At 51.2% G+C, this 18,764-nt stretch overlaps 1 protein-coding gene across 1 annotated transcript in view; it reads right to left on the reverse strand.

The window, feature by feature from the left end:
• HSPA12A (heat shock protein family A (Hsp70) member 12A) overlaps positions 1 to 16,319 on the reverse strand; it is a 75,123-nt gene extending 58,804 nt beyond the window's left edge. Inside the window, exon 1 of the mRNA XM_030940302.1 lies at positions 16,154 to 16,319. Coding sequence (XP_030796162.1) covers positions 16,154 to 16,193 — 40 coding nt within the window. The 5' untranslated portion in view covers positions 16,194 to 16,319. The remainder of the gene's footprint in view (positions 1 to 16,153) is intronic.
• Positions 16,320 to 18,764: the final 2,445 nt, after the last annotated feature.

Consider the following 18,764-nt stretch of genomic DNA (forward strand, 5'->3'; position numbering starts at 1 on the left):
CTCATCTCCACGTTCACCTAGGCTGTCGGTCAGGGGCCTCAGTTCCCCTCTAGGTGGCCTCTCCAGCAGGACAACCTGGACTTCCTAAATAGCAAAGGACAAGTGAGCAAGCTCTAACACACTGACAGGCATTTTCAAGCCTCTGCTGGCTTCCTGTTTGCCAAGGTCCTATCGGCCAAAACAAATCACATAGCTGCGCCCTGAGTCCAGGTAGGAGGAGATGACACAAGGATGTGAGTACAGGCGCCCCAACTGATGATGATTTGACTTACGATTACTTAACTTCATGATGGTGCAGAGGCGATACACATTCAGTAGAAACCATACTTTGAGGAGCAAAACAACCACTTTGTTTTTCACTTTCAGTACAGTATTCAATAAATTACGAGATACTTTATTATAAAATAGGCTTTGTGTTAGATGATTTTGTCCAAGTGTAGGCTAATGTAAGTGGAGTTTTTTTGTTTTTTTTGTTGGGAAAGAGTCTTGCTATGTCACCCAGGCTGGAGTGCAATGGTGCAGTCTTGGCTCACTGCAACCTTGGCCTCCTGGGTTTAAATGATTCTCCCACCTTAGCCTCCTGAGTAGCTGGGATTACAGGTACACACCACCATGCCTGATTTTTTTTTTTTTTTTTTTTTTTTTTTTGAGATGGAGTCTCTCACTCTGTTGCCACTGTACCCAGCTAATTTTTCTATTTTTAGTAGAGATGGGGTTTCACCATGTTGGCCAAGCTGGTCTCAAACTCTTGACCTCATGATCTGCCCGCCTCAGCCTCCCAAAGTGCTGGGATTACAGGCGTGAGCCACTGCACCTGGCCAATTTTTGTATTTTTAGTAGAAACAGGATTTCACCATGTTGGCCAGGCTGGTCTCAAACTCCTAACCTCGTGACCCACCTACATGGGCCTCCCAAAGTGCTGGGATTACAGATGTGAGCCACTACACCCAGACTTGTAAGTGTTCTGAGCATATTTAAGGTAGGCTAGGCTATGATGGTCAGTAGGTTACGTGGATTAAATGCATTTTCCACTTAATGGTATCCTTAACTTACAATGGGTTTATCAGGATGTAACTCCATCATAAGTCAAGGAGCATCTGTACCTGGAGACACGATTTATTGTAGGTTATTAATTCAATAAGCTACCACAAGGACATAATGTCAGAAATTCTTTTTCAGATGGAAAAATTTAGCTTCGTGCAAACCTAGTACACAGTCACCTGGGTAACTTCCTCAGTGACGAATGTAGGCTTCAAGCATCAGAAGTCATCATGAACTAGCCCAAAGTGGGGCATTTGGGAAACACAGCACTGATTATTGCATTCTTTCTTTTTTTTTTCTTTTTTTTTTTTTTTTTGAGACGGAGTCTCGCTCTGTCGCCCAGGCTGGAGTGCATTGGCCGGATCTCGGCTCACTGCAAGCTCCGCCTCCCGGGTTTACACCATTCTCCTGCCTCGGCCTCCCAAGTAGCTGGGGCTACAGGCGCCCGCCATCTCGCCCGGCTAGTTTTTTGTAGTTTTTAGTAGAGACGGGGTTTCACCGTGTAGGCCAGGATGGTCTCCATCTCCTGACCTCGTGATCCACCCATCTCGGCCTCCCAAAGTGCTGGGATTACAGGCTTGAGCCACCGCGCCCGGCCTCTATTGCATTCTTTCAAACTGAGCCAGAGGTGACCTCAGAATCCTCCTTAACACAGCTCTCTATAACACAGCTCTCTAGATAGTTTCTTCCCTATTGGTCAGAGATGTAGACACAATTCAAGTCTACGTGCCATTGCTTATCTAAGGGTTTTCTTTTAAAAGAGGACACTGAAGAAATAATGTTTAACCCAAAGGAATGTGGCACCAAATCAAGTCTGCATGAGTAAAAGATTCCCTGATGGTGGAACTCCAGGCTCTGTGACCAGGGGGAGGTGTGGGGAGCCTTCCAGAGTCCTCAAACCACCCCCTCCAGGGGCCCATCTTAATGCTTCTTATGTGCCAGACAATGAGCCTCCCAGGGCAAGGGCCCTCACACACCCCTGCAGGTAGCCTATGGCAAGGCGAGACATGGGACCCTCATTTTAGGCCAAACCTCACTAGTCCTGGCACTCTGGGTACCTCACACAAACATGGGTTGCATCTCAGCTCTCATTTCTAGTGGGTTCTCAGCCTCTGTCTGGCAGCATTGCCCCACCCAAGGACTGACAAAGGGCACCCTGCAGGCTCCATCTCTCCCTTCTCCAGAGTCAATGAGGAGCACGCTGGGAAGATCACAGGAACCCACCCCCAATCCCTGGCTGGTAACAGCCCCAGGGTACAGGCTGGGATACTGTCATTGGGTGGACCCTGAAAGTCCCTCCCTATGGGGCATGGTCCAGGCCTTGAGATCCCCCACCATTGGAGGTGGGACCCTCTGCAAACCAGAGGATCCTGAATGACAAAATCCTCCCAAGTTGGAAATACTCTGCACTGACATGGTGGTTACATGACTACAGTTGATCTTTGAACAACATGAGGGTTAGAGGCACCCACCCCCTGCACAGTTAAAAGTCCACACATAACTTTTGACTTCCCCAAAACTTAACTACAAATAGCCTATTGTTGACCGGAAGCCTTAATGATAACATAAACGTCAATTGACACATTATTTTATGCATTCATGAAATACCTAAATTCTCGATTTTTTCATATTTCTAGGCTATGCAGTAAATTGTCACAAATCTCCAAAAAATGAATAAATGGACCTGTGCAATTCCAGGCCATGTTGTTCAAGGGTCAACTGTATCTACATTTGTCAAAACTCTTGGAACTGTACACCCAAAAAATGTGAGTCTTACCTTAAGTAACTTAGACCTCAACAGACTAAACTTTATCAAAATCTCCCAGCAAGGAACCCCACCTACTTAGCCAGCTCCACTCCCCAGTATTGACCTTTCTGAGTACCTCGTGTGTGCCCTGTGGGTGTTTTAAATAATAAAGATGGCCAGGCATAGTGGCTCACACCTGTAATCCCAGCACTTTGGGAGGCCGAAGCAGGTAGATCGCTTGAGGCCAGGAGTTTGAGACCTGTCTGGCCAACATGGTGAAACCTCATCTCTACTAAAAATACAAAAATTAGCCAGGCATGGTAGTGGGCACCTATAATCCCAGCTACTTGAGAGGGTGAGGCAGGAGAATAGCTTGAACCCTGGAGGTGGAGGCTGCAGTGAGTTGAGATGGTGCCACTGCACTCCAGCCTGGGCGACAGAGCGGGACTCCATCTCAAAATAATAATAATAATAATAATAATAGTAATAATAATAATAAAGATGATACCTAACATTGCACACATTTTGTGTAGAGGACAAATTCTTTATATATGTGACCTTATCTAATTCTCAGACCCAACCTGTGAAGTGCTGTGACCCGTACTGTTCTTTTTTTTTTTGAGATGGAGTTTCACTCTTGTTGCCCAGGCTGGCGTGCAGTGGCGCAATCTCGGCTCACTGCAACCTCTGCCTCCTGGGTTCAAGTGATTCTCCTGCCTCAGCCTCCCGAGTAGCTGGGATTATAGGCATGTGTCACCATGCCCAGCTAATTTTGTATTTTTAGTAGAGATGGGGTTTCTCCATGTTGGTCAGGCTGGTCTCGAACTCCCGACCTCAGGTGATCCACGTGCCTTGGCCTCCCAAAGTGCTGGGATTACAGGTATGAGCCACCGCGCCCGGCCTGACCCATACTTTTGAGATAAGGTCACGGGGATCCAGAGAGGTTGAATACCTTGGTGAGGTCAAGGCCAGGTGTGGGAGCCAGGACCCAAACCAGGACTTTCAAACTGAGCTAAGCCCGTTTCACTCCACCAAGTGCCCATCCAACACTAGCTCCCAGGGATGGGGTGTTCAGTGCTATTTTATACTTAACTGAGGCCCAGAGAGGCTATATGACTTGGCTGAGGCCACTCGGCTGGTAAGAGGTGGCACCAGGATTTGAACCAAGTATTGCCTTATTCCAAAGCCCACTCTGTCCTACTGCCCACAAAGGAGGCCTGGGGTCCCTCACACCCCATTCCATCTGCTGGGCTCTCTTCTCAGGGACTGCCTGGCTCTGGGTGACTTCCTTCCCCAGCTGTACCCACCCCCAACCTGGTCTAGCAGCTTTGCTGGCCAAGACTACCAGAGGCTGACGCTGAAGGATGGACAGTCAAAAATATCTTCGAAAGCATCTCGCCATTGCTGGTCTGAAACAGACAGACTGAGGCTGTGGGACGAGGGCCTTTCAAGGGCCTTTGTACAGCCCAGGAACCTGGCTATGAAGCAACTGGGCCCTCCTGGCTTTCCCAGGCCAGGTCAAACATGGCTCCCACCCTCCCAACGTTTCCTGGGGGAGAAGTTAAGGAGCTGGGGCAGGGAGGAATCAGTGTGCTCCCAGGTGTGGGCCAGCTTCTCTGAGCAGCCTGTTCCCATGGTCTGTTCCAGGGTCCTGCTGCGTAGGCCCTTGTGGACTCAGCCAATGGTACATCCTCCACAGCTGGCCACTTGGCCTCCCCTGGAGGGCCCTGGAGTTGGTCCTTGTGCTTAGGCAGAACTGGCCCCTGACCATGTTGGTTGCCCATCTTTCTGGGCCTTGGCTCTTGGCAGAATGCCTGTTTTAAAAGGTATTTTGCTTGCAGGTAAGTAAACCTTCTCTGGCTAGAGGAAGCCAAAAAGGTACCTTTACAGTGAGGATCCAGGGATGGTGCCCAGAACTTAAACCAGCTGTCAGGTCTAGGAGGGGAAAATGAAGCAAATGACTCGGATGAATGATGCATCCCTTCTGCTGCTCTCTAACTGCCAGCCTCAGGGAAACCACCACCAGACCTGATGACCGTGGTCCCTTCAAATGGGTCCAGTGGCCATGTGGACTGACTACAGCCCATCACACACCAGAAGAACACGCCAAGGGTCTGGGCATTATTCTCATGCGAGGGACCCAGTGGTCAGTTACCCCATGCAGCATGAAACACTTACACGGGAGAAAGTAATTTTCTCCAAGAAAGAACAAAAGAGCAAAACTTCTAACAGGTAGTCTCTTTTTTCTCCATGCATGTACAGCCGGAATCCAGACATTCTTTACTGCACAGGCCTTACTCCAGATACCTGCACTGTTAACTATTTGTGGGAGACAATTACTCTGACCACCAGAGGTTGTGCCCCGCTAACTCCCCCTCTCTCAGCAAGGTAACCCTTCTTCTGGCCAGGGCTGGCTGTTTCTGGGTCAAATCCTGATCATGCCTGAACCTTGGGGCCTCCTCTGGGAATCTGGACTTGGAAAAGAAAGAAAAACAGATAGACATCAGACTTCTTGTGTACCAGAACTTCTCATTTCAACATGGGGGGTCATTGTAGGGGGCCACATTTGCCCTAAAGATGGGAAGCACCTAAAGTGGTCCTGCAGAGAGGAGAGGTGGGTGACATGCAGAGCAAAGCAGAAGTAAGAGACAGGGCCAGGGGTGGTGGCTTATGCCTGTAATCCCAGCACTTTGGGAGGCCAAAGTAGGCAGATCATTTGAGGTCAGGAGTTCGAGACCAGCCTGCCCAACGTGGTGAAACCCCATCTCTACTAAAAACGCAAAATTAGCTGGCTATGGTGGTGCATGCCTGTAATTGCAGCTACTCCAGAGGCTGAGACAGGAGAATCATTTGATCCTGGGAAGCAGGGGCTGCAGCAGTGAGCCAAGATCGCCCCACTGCACTCCAGCCTGGGTGACAGAGCAAGACTCCGTCTCAAAATAAAATAAAAGAAAATAAAAATAAAAAAAGAAAGAGACAGAGGGAAAGAAAACTGCCATGTTCCCAACACTTTTCCCTCCTAGACCTGGCAGCAGGTTCAAGATTCAGGAACCATCCCTGGACCCTCACTGTAAAGGTACCTTTTTGGCTTCCTCTAGCCAGAGAAGGTTTACTTACCTGCAAGCAAAATCCCCAATTAAAACCTTTCAAAACAGACATTCTGCCAAGAGCCAAGGCACAAAAAGATGGGCAACCACCCCTGTCAAGTGAGGGAATACACAAGAAACTAGAAAAAAAAAGCTGGGCCTGCGGTTCCACCATTGCAGAGTGTTTTATTCACAGCAATTTGACTTGGCACTGCATTCCTTTGAATTAAGCATTCTTCAAATACTTTTTAAAAATGTAACTCCTGCCGGGAGGGACAAGTCATGAATTTGTTAATGGCAAAGAGGTTTGGATCCTTGTGCCTTCTCTGAGTGACTGGGAGTGGCTGGAGGGACTGCTGGAGGATTCTGCAGCCATTGCGGAGTTCAGCTGGAAAGCGTGCAGAGGGAGTCGGCAGACCTGGATTCTGATTCTGGCTTTGCCAGGTGTCCTGGGGCAGTCTCTTCCCCTCCTTGACCTCAGTTTCCCCATCTGTAAAATGAGAGAGTGGGCCCAGAGCCCAGCCCAGACATTAGACAACCTGGTCCCATTTAGCTGTGGATGTATCCATGAGCTCTGTTTTCTACTGCTGGCCCAGGGAAACCACCACCCGAACTGATGACCATCGTCCCTTCAAATGGGACCAGTAGCCACGTGGACTGACTAGAAGCAGTTGTTTTCTGAAACTTTCATCTCTCCTTTGGGAACAGACTCCTGCCTGATGGTTGTGCTGTAAACAGTTTCTTATCCCAGCCAGCGGAGATGGCCACTAAGGGACAATGACAAAAGGAAAGAAAAGGAAGGAAGTGGCCAGAGGAATTTAGCCTTCAGCCTAAGGAAACCTGGGAGACAAGCAAAGAGAGGCCAGCCTAAGGCCTCAGAGGCAGCAGGCTGAGCCCAAATACCTACAGCTTCCCTGTCCCAAACAGAACCAGCTGCCTGGGTACAGGAAACACTGTTCCTTGTCACAGAGAAACCAGTAAGACCACGAGGTCTGATTTACAAAATATAGGAAGCCCCAAGGGACATCATTTAATTGTCAGTTTATAGGAAGCAAAGGGCACTGGCATAATCCACTTCCCTCTGAGATCTTGGGTGCTAAGTGGGTCGGTGAAACAGGAGCTCCATCCTACAGAACTTATTTCTGGAGTCTCTGTTTTCTGACATTAAAATTCTGAACATAACTGACAAAACTACCCAAAAAGTATGCAAACATCTGGGAAGCAAAGCAGTCTCAAAAGTTCAAATGACTGAATAGGAAGTGACTGTAGGCTCTTCCTATTGGCTTTATTTGAGGCTCCACCCCATATCAGAGCAAATATTTTTTAAACGAACACTCATCCCACATCAAATATAAATACAGACAGTCCTCAACTTAGGATGATTCAACTTAGGGTATTTTCAACGTTTTTCTAGGTTAACAGGGACGTAACCCTATTGTAAGTCAAGGAGCAGCTGTTCAGGCATTTCTGCTATAAGGGAGCATATTTTCCTACAAATCTTCACATTCTACAAAACCATACACTAAAAATAACAGGATTCATGAGGAAAACAAGGTCAGTGTACATCTCTCCACACCCGTGGAACCTTGCTACCAGAACCTTTCCAAAAACAATAACGGGGCACTCACTTCTTAGGGGGCCATTCTCATCAAAATGCAAAACCCAGCAGGGCACAGTGGTTCACACCTATAATCCCAGCACTTTGGGAAACCAAGACAGGCGGATCACTTGAAGTCAGGAGTTCGAGACCAGCCTGGCCAACATGGTGAAACCCTGTCTCTACTAAAAATACAAAAATTAGCCGGGCATGATGGCATGTACCTGTAGTCCCAGCTACTTGGGAAGCTGAGGCACAAGAATTGCTTGAACCCAGGTGGTAGAGGCTGCAGTGAGCCGAGATCGTGCCACTACACTCCAGCCTGGGCAATAAAGCGAGACTCTGTCTAAAAAAAAAAAAAAAGGCAAAACCTATCCAGGGTGTCACCCACACACCCACACCCATCATTTTGTTATAGGGACATCTTCACAGCTCCTTCATCTGCCCCCTCAGCTGCCCACAGAGCTTCAGGGCATGGAACAATACTAAAACGGCCCTGACTTACACTAAAGGAAGTTGCATCTACAGATTTTCAGCTTTTTTTTTTTTTTTTTTTTTTTTTTTGCTTTTGCTTTTTTCATATATTAGCCTTTAATCATGAAAAAAGTGCATCCTGGGCCGGGCATGGTGACTCACGCCTGTAATCCCAGCACTTTGGGAGGCCGAGGTGGGTGGATCACGAGGTCAGGAGATCGAGACTATCCTGGCTAACACGGTGAAATTCCGTCTCTACTAAAAATACAAAAAATTAGCCAGGTGTGGTGGCGGGAACCTATAGTCCCAGCTACTCAGGAGGCTGAGGCAGGAGAATGGCATACACCCAGGAGGCGGAGCTTGCAGTGAGCCGAGATCGAGTCACTGCACTCCATCCTGGGCGACAGAGCAATATTCCATCTCAAAATTAAAAAATAAAATAAAATAAAAGAATTAAAAGAAAAAAGTGCATCCTGATCTATCAAGTGCAAACATACTGGGAAAAATTGAGAATGTGCCAACACAACTTTTCTGAATACCAACATCATTCTTCATTTACCACTTACAGAAACACATGTTCTAGCACAACAAACAAATAATTGTAAGTGTCAGACAATCATTGGGCACTTGCAGAAAGTCTTAAAAAGTGAGATCTAACCTACAAGTTGTTTTAAAGCATAATATAGATTTCCAAAGTTTGTAGTTTTAACATTTTTGCCAAGCCAACTCTGTTGGATTAAAAATAGCCACACATTATTTGCAGGTCCTCTCACTAAGAGGTGGAGGCAATTTCTGCATCCCTTCTATCTGAGCTGGCTTCAAGACTTGCTGTGACCACCAGGATACAGCAGAAGTTTTTTATTTTATAGGACTTTCCAGGAAGGCCTCAAAAGGCCTTGCAGCTTCCCCTCTCATCCTCTTGCTGCCCTGGTGCCAGCACATAAAGAAGCCTGAACTTGCCTCTTGGAGGATAAAAGACCATGTGGAGAATGAAGCCCAGCCGACAGCCAGCACCAACCCCCAGACCTGTGAGTGAGGTCATCTTGCACTACCCAGACTAGTTGAGCCATTAGAGTGTTGCAGTCACATGAGTGACCACAGGGAAGACCAGCAAAACAACCATCCAACAGAGACCTGCCCAGAGAATCATAAGCACATAAAATGACTATTGTTGCCAGGCACAGTGGCTCATGCCTGTAATCTCAGCACTTTGGGAAGTGAGGCAGGAGGGCTGCTTGAGCTCAGGAGTTTGAGACCAGCCTGGGCAACATAGTGAGACCTTGTCCCTATTAAAAAAAAGAAGAAGAAAAAAAAAAAACCCCAGGCATGGAGGTGTGCGCCTTTAGTCCCAGCTACCCACAAAGCTGAAGTGGGAGGATCGTTTCAGCCCAGGAAGCAGAGGTTACACGAACCAAGATCACGCCACTGCTCTCCTGCCTGGGTCACAGAGGAAGAATTTTAAAATAAATTAAAATAAATTTTTAAAAAAAGACTATTGTTTTAACCCATTAAACTTTGGGGTGGTTTGTTACATAGAAAAAGCAAATATAATGTAACATTTTATAGACATTTCAATAATTTGTTTAATGCATTGATTGTTTTCCCTGCTTGGGAGGCAAGAAACCTTTTTATTCAGCTCTCAATGAGTCATGGGCCCCTCAGAAGGTGCTAAACCAGCCCTGAAAGTAACGGTGTCTCCAAGGACCCTACTGAGGTTGAATAGATGTCAAGGGTTGATCCATAATCCAAACTCCAGGGAGGGCAACATGCAGCAGGTGCACGAGGAACCTGACCTAATGTATGACACGGAGGAGGAACCATTTCCAAACTTCAGACAGCTCCTGAGGGCGACAGAAGACTCTCCAACACCCCCAAACCTAGGCAAGACTCCAATCTTTCTGGCTATGAGAGGCTAGATGATAGCCCCCTGGAACCGATGAACATGTTATCTCCCATGGGAAAAGGGAGTCTGCAGATGTGATTAAATTAAGGATCTTCAGATGGTGAAACAATTATGCAAGTAGGCCTTATTAGAGGTCCTCATACAAGGGTCCTTCGTAAGGGAATAGGAGGAGGATGGGCAGAGTCAGAGAAGGGATGTGGCAATGGAAGCAGGGGTTGGAGTGATGGGCTTGGAAGATGGAGGAAGGGACCACGAGCCAAGGAATGGAGGTCACTTTGAGAAGTTTGAAAAGGCAGTGAAATGAATTCTTCCCTAGAGTCTCCAGAAGGAAGACAGTTCTGCCAATACCTTAGTTTTAGCCCAGGGAGACCCATTTTGGACTTATTCCTGACTTCCAGAAATGTAAGATAATAAATTTGTATGGTTTTCAGCCATTAAATTTGTGGTAAGTTTTACAACAGCAATAGGAAACAAATGTACTGGATAATTCCTTCTGCCTACAAGAATGTAACTTGGACAGTTATTCACAATAACAATAACAGCCAATAATAATTGTTCATATTAATTCAATGTCTACTTCATGCCCGGCTCTACTCGAAGTGCTTTTCATGTAAAAACTCATTTAATCCTCATAAAGACCATATGAAGAAGAGACTGTTATAATCCATCCTTTACAGATGAGAAAAACTGAGCCTTTATGGAGTTAAGTAACTTGCCAGGGTCACAGAGCAGGTCAATGACACAGCACAGATTTGAACCCAGGCAGTCTGGCCCCAGATCTCACATTTAACTGCTACACTTCCCAAATTAACCTAACAATGATAATAAAATGACTGGAAGTTACTGACAGCCCTCTATGTACCAGGCTCATACCTAAGCTCTTTACAAATACTCTCTCATTTCATTCTCCCAGCACCCCAGTGGAGCAGGGATTATTAATCGTCCTTGTCTACAGCAGAAGAAACAGATGCAGCAATGTTAAACCCAGATGTTACAAGCATCTGAGACCAAAGCCCAGGTTTAACTGCACACCCTACTGCCTCCCTCATCCCTCTTGAGGCCCAGATGGCTGAGAAGACAAAGATAAGGAGCACAACCACATAATTCACCTTCCAAACTGAGATACTTAGAAGGTGAAAGATACCACTATTACTAATTTCACTAGGACAAGAGGCATAAACTAGAACTATTTCAGCAATCCAGGACATATGGCCACCCTAAAAATAAGGGGACTAAAATCAAGGCACAAACTCTGCAGATCAGGATTGCCTGGAAGGAGTGCCATGGAGCAGCTGCCAGCCCCACAAGACATCTGCGGCTGCCAGGTCACAGTCAAGGCTGGAAGAAGAGGGGTGGTCCTGGCAGAGCTCAGAGCAGCATCTGCAGAGCTGCAGCCTGGGAGTCATTTGCAATAACAGGAACGCAGCAAGGATCAGCAGGGCCCGCTTCAGTGGGGCGGGTTTCAATTCTGAGCACTGCCTGCACTTCCTAGGTGTCTCCTCGCTGGCCCTGCTCTCTCTTGGGGATGCCCAGGCCCGGGGGTGCCCGCAGTGGCAGGCGCTCACTCATTCCCTGCCACATGCTGCTCATTCATTAAAAGCCCCTGCTTCCTCCCTGCTGTTCTAATTATGCACAGCAGTAATAAAGATGCTTTCTCCCTTACCAAAGAGGCCTGTTTATATGAGAAGAGAGCATTTCGCCCCCACAAGATTGAGTCGTCACTCCAGGCCTTATTGGAATCAAAGCAGCTTCTCTTCTGAGATTGTCCAAGCCCTGCCTGACTCCCCTCCAGCTTGGCCCACTCCTGAGCATCCACATTACCAGGAGCGCTACTGCAGAATGGGCAAGATGTAGATGCCATTGCCCTCTGCTGTGTTCCCTCATGTCTTGCTGACTGGTACTCAACAAAAAGTAAGACATTTGGCCGGGCGCGGTGGCTCAAGCCTGTAATCCCAGCACTTTGGGAGGCCGAGACGGGCGGATCACGAGGTCAGGAGATCGAGACCATCCTGGCTAATACGGTGAAACCCCGTCTCTACTAAAAAATACAAAAAACTAGCCGGGCGACGAGGCGGGCGCCTGTAGTCCCAGCTACTCGGGAGGCTGAGACAGGAGAATGGCGTGAACCCGGGAGGCGGAGCTTGCAGTGAGCTGAGATCTGGCCACTGCACTCCAGCCTGGGCGGCAGAGCAAGACTCCGTCTCAAAAAAAAAAAAAAAAAAAAAAAAAAAAAAAAAAAAAGTAAGACATTTATTGAACACCTACTAGTGTCCTTAGTAAAAATATGGAAATGAAAGACATAGTCCATGCCTTTCTCAGGAGAAAGGGAATTGAGAGAAACAGTACAAGGTTTTAGGCTCCATGGCTGACTCACATCCCAACTCCAGCATTCACTGGTTGGGCAAGTTAGTAAGTTTCTCAAAGCCCCTAATTGCCTTATCAGCAAAATGGGGTAATAATAATACCAGCCTCATAGGGTTGCTGGAGGAGTCAACGAGATACAGGCATATAAGGCTGGTACATCGTAAGGGCTCAACAAACACTAGTTGGAATTACCAACCATTAAGCACCAAAGGCTTTGGGACCACACAGACAGATCTCATCCCGATGGATGAGCCCAGGAAGACTTCCTGAGAGGTGATACCTTAACTAAGTTTTGAAGGATGAGTAGGAGTTTGCTAAACAAAGAGATGATATCCCAAGCAGGGAGAACTGCATGTGTTGAGGGCCAAAGGTGATCACAGGGCTCTGGGAAACACAAGACACTGTGTGGGGACACACACAGAGGGCATGTGGGGACCACCAAGGCTGCAGACACAGACACCGCAGCAGGTGTTGACAGGGAAGTGGATCCCACGGCCAGAACCCTAACTGGCAATGCCCACAGCATCACCTTGACCTTTGCTTTATTCCTTTGGGGGCTATAAACCAGCGCCCTGTCACTGCCATCTACAACTTGGTGGCTGTAGGAAGCAGGGCAGCCACTCTCTATTAGCTGCAGGCCTACTCAACACAAGTTGCTGAGGGCCTATGACATGCCAGGCACATGCCAGGAGAGGCTGTTCAGCTTGATCACCTGGGGCCTGCATCCCATGGCCTAGGTCCCTACCTTTACTCTGCCCACTTCCAGTTGTGCGCTGCTAGGACTGTCAGCTTTTTCCTCTGTGAAATGGGGATAACAGGGCGCCCCTCACAGTCATTCATTCAACAATAAATATGGGTCAGGGCTAAATGATATAACTCAATATTCTCAGGTTTCAGCATACACTAAGTCCTCAATAAATGTCAATGTTTAAAATGTTTATTTTTATTAAGATGAACCTCCAGGATGGCATCTCCAAAGCCCAATGTCAGGCCTCGAGAAATACCCTCAACCCAGGCAAAACTGCCTGCCCACCATTCCTCTCCTCAAGCCCCTGCCCTGGAAAAAATGACTTGGTTTCCACTCCCCAGGCCTAGCCCTGACTTGGTCACCATAGGAGCTATCCCTATCTGAACCACTCTGTCTACTCCCAGTTCATCTCACCATTATAGGGCTCCATGTGTCAACTCACTCAGGTCAACGGGGAGGGGGCAGGATATAAGGTCATCTCAAATTTTGCTGTCCAACACCCAGACCCTCAAGTGTGGCCCTTCAGATTTTGTAAATTAAGTAATTTAAACATCTTATTAAGAAAATTTGCAAACATACACAAAGTAAGCAGAATAGTAACGAACCGCCACTCCCCATCACCCAACTACCACATTTTGCCATTCTTGTTTCATTGGCACACACCTCTGCCCACTCCCCACCCCACCCCACCCCAACTGCACTTGTTGGAGACGATTTCATGGCCAGCCTTTCTGACACCACCCCCCAACACCACCTACCCACCACCCCCCAACACCACCTACCCACCACCAAACCCCTCCCCAACCCAGGACTCCCATTGCTCACAAATCCCAACAGTGCGATATCTGTGGCACCCATTCTTTTGCACCAAAAGCATTCTGGAAATCCTTCCCAGGAAGCACAACCATTTTTATGTCCTTAATAGAGTGGTAACCACTGCGCACGTGCATAAGGGCTGTATGCACAGGTTGGTGCCCTGGAATCAGTTGGCCTGGGTCCCAATCAACACTTCCCAGAAGTGTGACCTTGGATAGGTCACTTAAACTGTATTCAGATTTCCCACCCTGGAAGGGGAGAATGCTGGTAACAGGTTTCTTGTGAAGCTTTAAAACAATAAAATAATGCATGCTCTTTTCCCAGCAATGAGGAAACCTTAGAAATAGGTGTGGGGGTGGGGGGCAAGCCAACTCTGCTCCTATGCAATACTATTCACATCCTCCATTTTACAGAGAAAGGGAGAGGTGCCCAGAGGCACGGTGAGCTGTCAGGGACAGCCCGCTCATCAGGTCGGTCTCTGTCCTAAGTCCATACACCTGGAATTCTCACTGGCCACCTTGAACTGGAGATGACTGGAAGTGAAGAAACAAATAGTTCAGAACAGACCCAGAGGAGTGGTGACAGGTGGCCCAGCACACCAGGTATGGGTGCCCCCATCCTGGACAGGATTTCTCCCAGCACTGTGTGTGTGTGTGTGTGTGTGTGTGTGTGTGTGGTAGGATAGGGGTGCTGCATTTGATTTACAAGACAAAACAGTGTTGGGAAGGGTGTGGGGAGTGGGTACACATTCCTGCCCACTTCTGATTTGACAAATCCTATGCCCAACCTTGCATTTGATATCATCGCCCACTCTATCCCAGCATGAGAGCAAGAAACTGGCTCACTAATTCTCAGGCGTTAGCAATTCAACGCCCCTACTTATCGTCCTAAAAAAAAATTTTATTTTCTGACTTAAAAGAAAAAAGTAGAAAAAAAAAAAAGAGTCAATCCAGTTGCTGAGTGACATTCAGACAAAGACAGCTGCCAGTCCATTGCCTGTGTTCGCCAGCTGAGGAAGAGTACAGGCGGAGGCAGACTGGGTGTATGTTTGGGGACCTGGGCTCTCCGATGCCTCTCCCTGGAGTGAGCCATGTCAGGATCCCCCACCCCCCATCCTGCACTCCCCCACCACTGCAGTGCCGCGTGGGGAGGCACCTCCCTGATCCGCAGGAACAATGGGCTGGGGTGGGGGCAGGTGCGGCTTGGAGTGCAGCAGAGGGTGGGGGCCGCGGGCCCAACAGCAAGACAGGGAACACGGCGCAGATGGTGGCTGTGCTGCCACTGGACTCAGTTTCTCCAGCTTTTGGGGCTCCGCAGAGCCGAGCGCTCGTTTGGTGGCTGAATCTCCCTTGCGTCCGGGCATTTTAATTTCATCCTCGCAGGCGGCTTGCCTGTCGCTCCCGGGAAAGCTGCCTGGGCCGCGCTCCTCTACCCGGCGGCCGCTCCCGCCGAGGCCCTGCAGGTCAGGGACGCGCGGCGCCTCCATGCGCCTAACTTTCCCCACTTGGGACCCACAGGAAGACAGGAATCCTGGCCAGTCGGGCCCTCCGTAGGAGAAGCCTTGATTTACAGCCCTGGGCTCCGAAACCTGCTCCTCCTCTTCCCGAAACCCCATTCCCCGTCCTCTCCGGCTCCCCCACCCTTCGGAGCCCTAATCACGCTCCCCAAAGAAAGCGGCCCTAGCACATCTGCAAAATGCGAGCGTCTGTCCTCCGCACTGGGTGCCTCCTCCTGCCCCCCGCAAGGAGGGGACCATCGAACCCCCGCCGCTTCACCCCTCCCCAGCCTAGTGAGTCCCTGGGGATGGGCAGGGAGGTGGGTGAGAAGCCCTTCGGCCGCAGCTGCAGCCCCCACTCCTGGCGCGAGCGTCCGGCTGGGGTGGGATAGGGCGAGGGAACAGGTCCAAATTTCCGATTTCCCCAAGGCTCCCACTCCTGCCTCGCTGAGTCACGAAAATTAGCCGCTGGGGTCACCCGGCCACCCGGCGGCCGGCCCTTTACCCGCCCAGCGCGGGTCTCCGCAGCCCATCGCGCGGGGGCTGCACACGCGGGGCGGTCCTCAGCCGCACGCGCGACCGGCCCCGCAGGAGGCGCCACCCGAGGCAGGGACCTACCAGGCGCCCCAGCGGGGGCTGCAGTCCCCGCCGCGGAGTCTGCACCCTGGCGGGGCGCAGAACACGTGACCCGCGGGCCGCCTCCGGTCCCCCGGACCCCGGCCCCGCCGCTGCTGACCCTGGCCCCGCCCGCCAGAACTGGATGCAGCGCGGGCGTCCCCACTTCTCCACGGCGCGCGAGGGGGTGCGGGGCGCAGGGCCGAGCGCGCCTCCACCCTCCCTGCCCCGCCAGCCGGGGCCGCAGGACGCGCAGCCTGCGCTCACCTCGGGGCCCGTCGCTGCCGCCGGCCTCCTTGTCCGCCATGGTCGCGCAGCCCCGGCCCGCAAGGGGAGCCTCCGGCGCAGCGCCCGTGCCCGTGAGGGTCTCTGTCCGCGTCCGCGGCGGCGCTCGGGCCGTGTCTGAGCCGCCGGGCAGCGGGAGGGCTGCTCTGACGCGGCCGCCGCCGCAGCCACGGCTCCTCCCCGGGCCCCGCCCCGGCCCGCCCCGGCCCGCCCCGCGCCCCTCCCCTCCGAGCTCCCGCCGGCCGGCCCAGAAAGGTCGGGGGAGGAGGGCGCCGGGAACTGCCCGGTCCCAGAGCTGCGCTCCCCGCCCGCCCAGAGAGGCCCACTGGAGCCCGGCCTCTCCTCTCCTGGCTTCGGGACCAAGCTGTCGCCCCGCAATCAGCCGCGGCGGGGGTGGTGGCGCGCCCGGGGCTGCGCAGCGGGAGCTGATTTCAGGCCCTCGGGGCCCCGCGGCGCGTCCGCTCTTTGGAAGGCACCGAATGGCCAGGCCTGGAGCCCTTCAGCAAGCCCAGCGCGCCCAGCGCTCTCCCGAGGACGCCCGCGCCAGTCCCCACCGGCTTCTCTCTGTCCCCCAGGGTCCCAAGGGAGCGGCCCAGGACCGGCGCAAAGGCGGGCTGGGTGGACCCCGGCGCGGGTAGGACCCAGGCTGCAGACCAAGGACCTGCGCGGGGACCGAGCCCGGGGCACCGCCTCCAGGCCGCCTGCGGGACTCCATGGCAACTCCGGACCCAGGGAAGTGCTTGCCGCGGAGGCTGAGTCGCGCCTTCCATATATGGGATCTAGCTGGGCCCTCCTTAGAAGTCTGAGAATAACGATATTAATAATGCAAGGCTTCAGTGGTGAATGATTCATACTCCCTGTCCCCGGCTCCTCCACACACACGCGCCGCTGGCACCTGTTTGGGCCTGGCCAGGACCCCCTGGGTCCGCGGTGCCACCACCCTGTCTTGGCAAACGAGGGCAGTAATGGGAATCCAAGGAGCACCGTCTCTGGGTCCTTTCCGGGTGCCTGGCACTGTGCTACCTGCCTGGTGCTTTACCTCTATCTCCTTTCCTCCCCATAACTAGCATTTTGCAGATAAGGAAGCAGGATCGGCAGGGTTACAATATTGCACCCAGCAGGTGAGTCGCGGAGCTGGGATTCCCACCCGGCTGTAACCACCAGCATCCCTCACTTCCAGAAATGGGTGGCATTTCCCAAAGATCACCTAGGGGAGGCTTCATCGTACAACCCCGTTATGGATGACAGAATTGGCAGAGAGCTGCTGCCAGAGCCTAGAGACCAGGTGATGGTTGAGTGACAAGTTCAAAACACCAAACTTGTCTTCTGTCTGCCTGCATTAAAAATCTCAAATGTACAGTTCCTGGTTGTGTGTGAAACCACAGTCAAGTTACTTAACCTATCTGAGCCTCAATATTCTCATCTGTGAAATGGGTATAACAGGAGAACCCACTTCAAAAAACTGAAGATTAGATGAGACTATGCATGAACATGCTTAGCTTGGGATCTAGCACATGGTAAAAATCATTAAGTCACTGATGGCCCCGGAAGGCCCTCCCTGCCTGCGTGCCTGCCACAGCCTGCCCACAGCTCCCCCACCCTCCTGTCTCACCCCTTCAGTCCAGGCTTTGTGATCTCGTCTGCCCCCACCCTGCTCCAGCTCCAGCCGCTCTGATTCTTCAATCCCTCTCACCCACCCCTGCTTCTCTTATGCTGGTATTTCAAAGACATGAAGATGTGCTTGATGCCTGGATCACCCATCCCCTCATCTCACCACCAGCAGCAACCTGAGAACCACTTCTCCTCAGCATGAACTGCCCAACTCCAGGAAGGCTTCCCGGCATACCCGTGCTGGCCAGGGGGCCCCTCCTCAGTGTCCTCAAGGCACTCGTTCCTCCCCATCAGACCAGGGCATCAGAACATTGGCCTTGGCAGCCTGTCAGAAGCAGCAGAAACCCGCAGCCCCTGCGCATCTGCCTCCTGCTGCGGAAAGGCCTTGGGCATCACCTGCCCTTACAGGACTTCCAGCCACAGTGACATGAGGGTGCGTGAGAAGGATGTGAGGTGACATGCAGGCCCCTCAGTGCTGGGGGCAGAGAGCAGAACACTTTTGATTTGCAGGGGAGCATGAAAGGCGGCGCACACTCTGCCTGGGATTTGCCCTCACAGTCTTCATGCTCATCACGCTAATTACGACGCGCCCTGCTGAGCACACGATCCGGGCCGCCAGCGAAGGCCTGTTGTGGTCTCACCTAGCTCTCATGGTGGCCCTTGCGGTTTTGCAGGAGAGGAAAGGGAAGCATTCAAAGGCTGAGGCACCTGTTCAGGCAAGCTCTGGCCATCAGCAGCAAGGCTGGGGTTCGAGGCCGAGCACGCCACATCAAGGAAGGGTTCCCACCTTCCTCCCTGGAGTCTTCTTCCCCAACAGCAGCCAGACTGAAAGCATGTCATTCTCCTGCTACAACGTCCTACACAAATTGGCCTCCTGATGCCTCAGTGACCTCAGCTCCTTCCACTCTCCTGTTGCCCCAAAAGCCCCACCTCGGCAGGGGGCTCACTCCCCAGGACACATCCTTCAAGAGAATCAATCACG

Source organism: Rhinopithecus roxellana, chromosome 11 (assembly GCF_007565055.1).
Source record: "Rhinopithecus roxellana isolate Shanxi Qingling chromosome 11, ASM756505v1, whole genome shotgun sequence".
NCBI classification, from domain to species: domain Eukaryota; kingdom Metazoa; phylum Chordata; class Mammalia; order Primates; family Cercopithecidae; genus Rhinopithecus; species Rhinopithecus roxellana.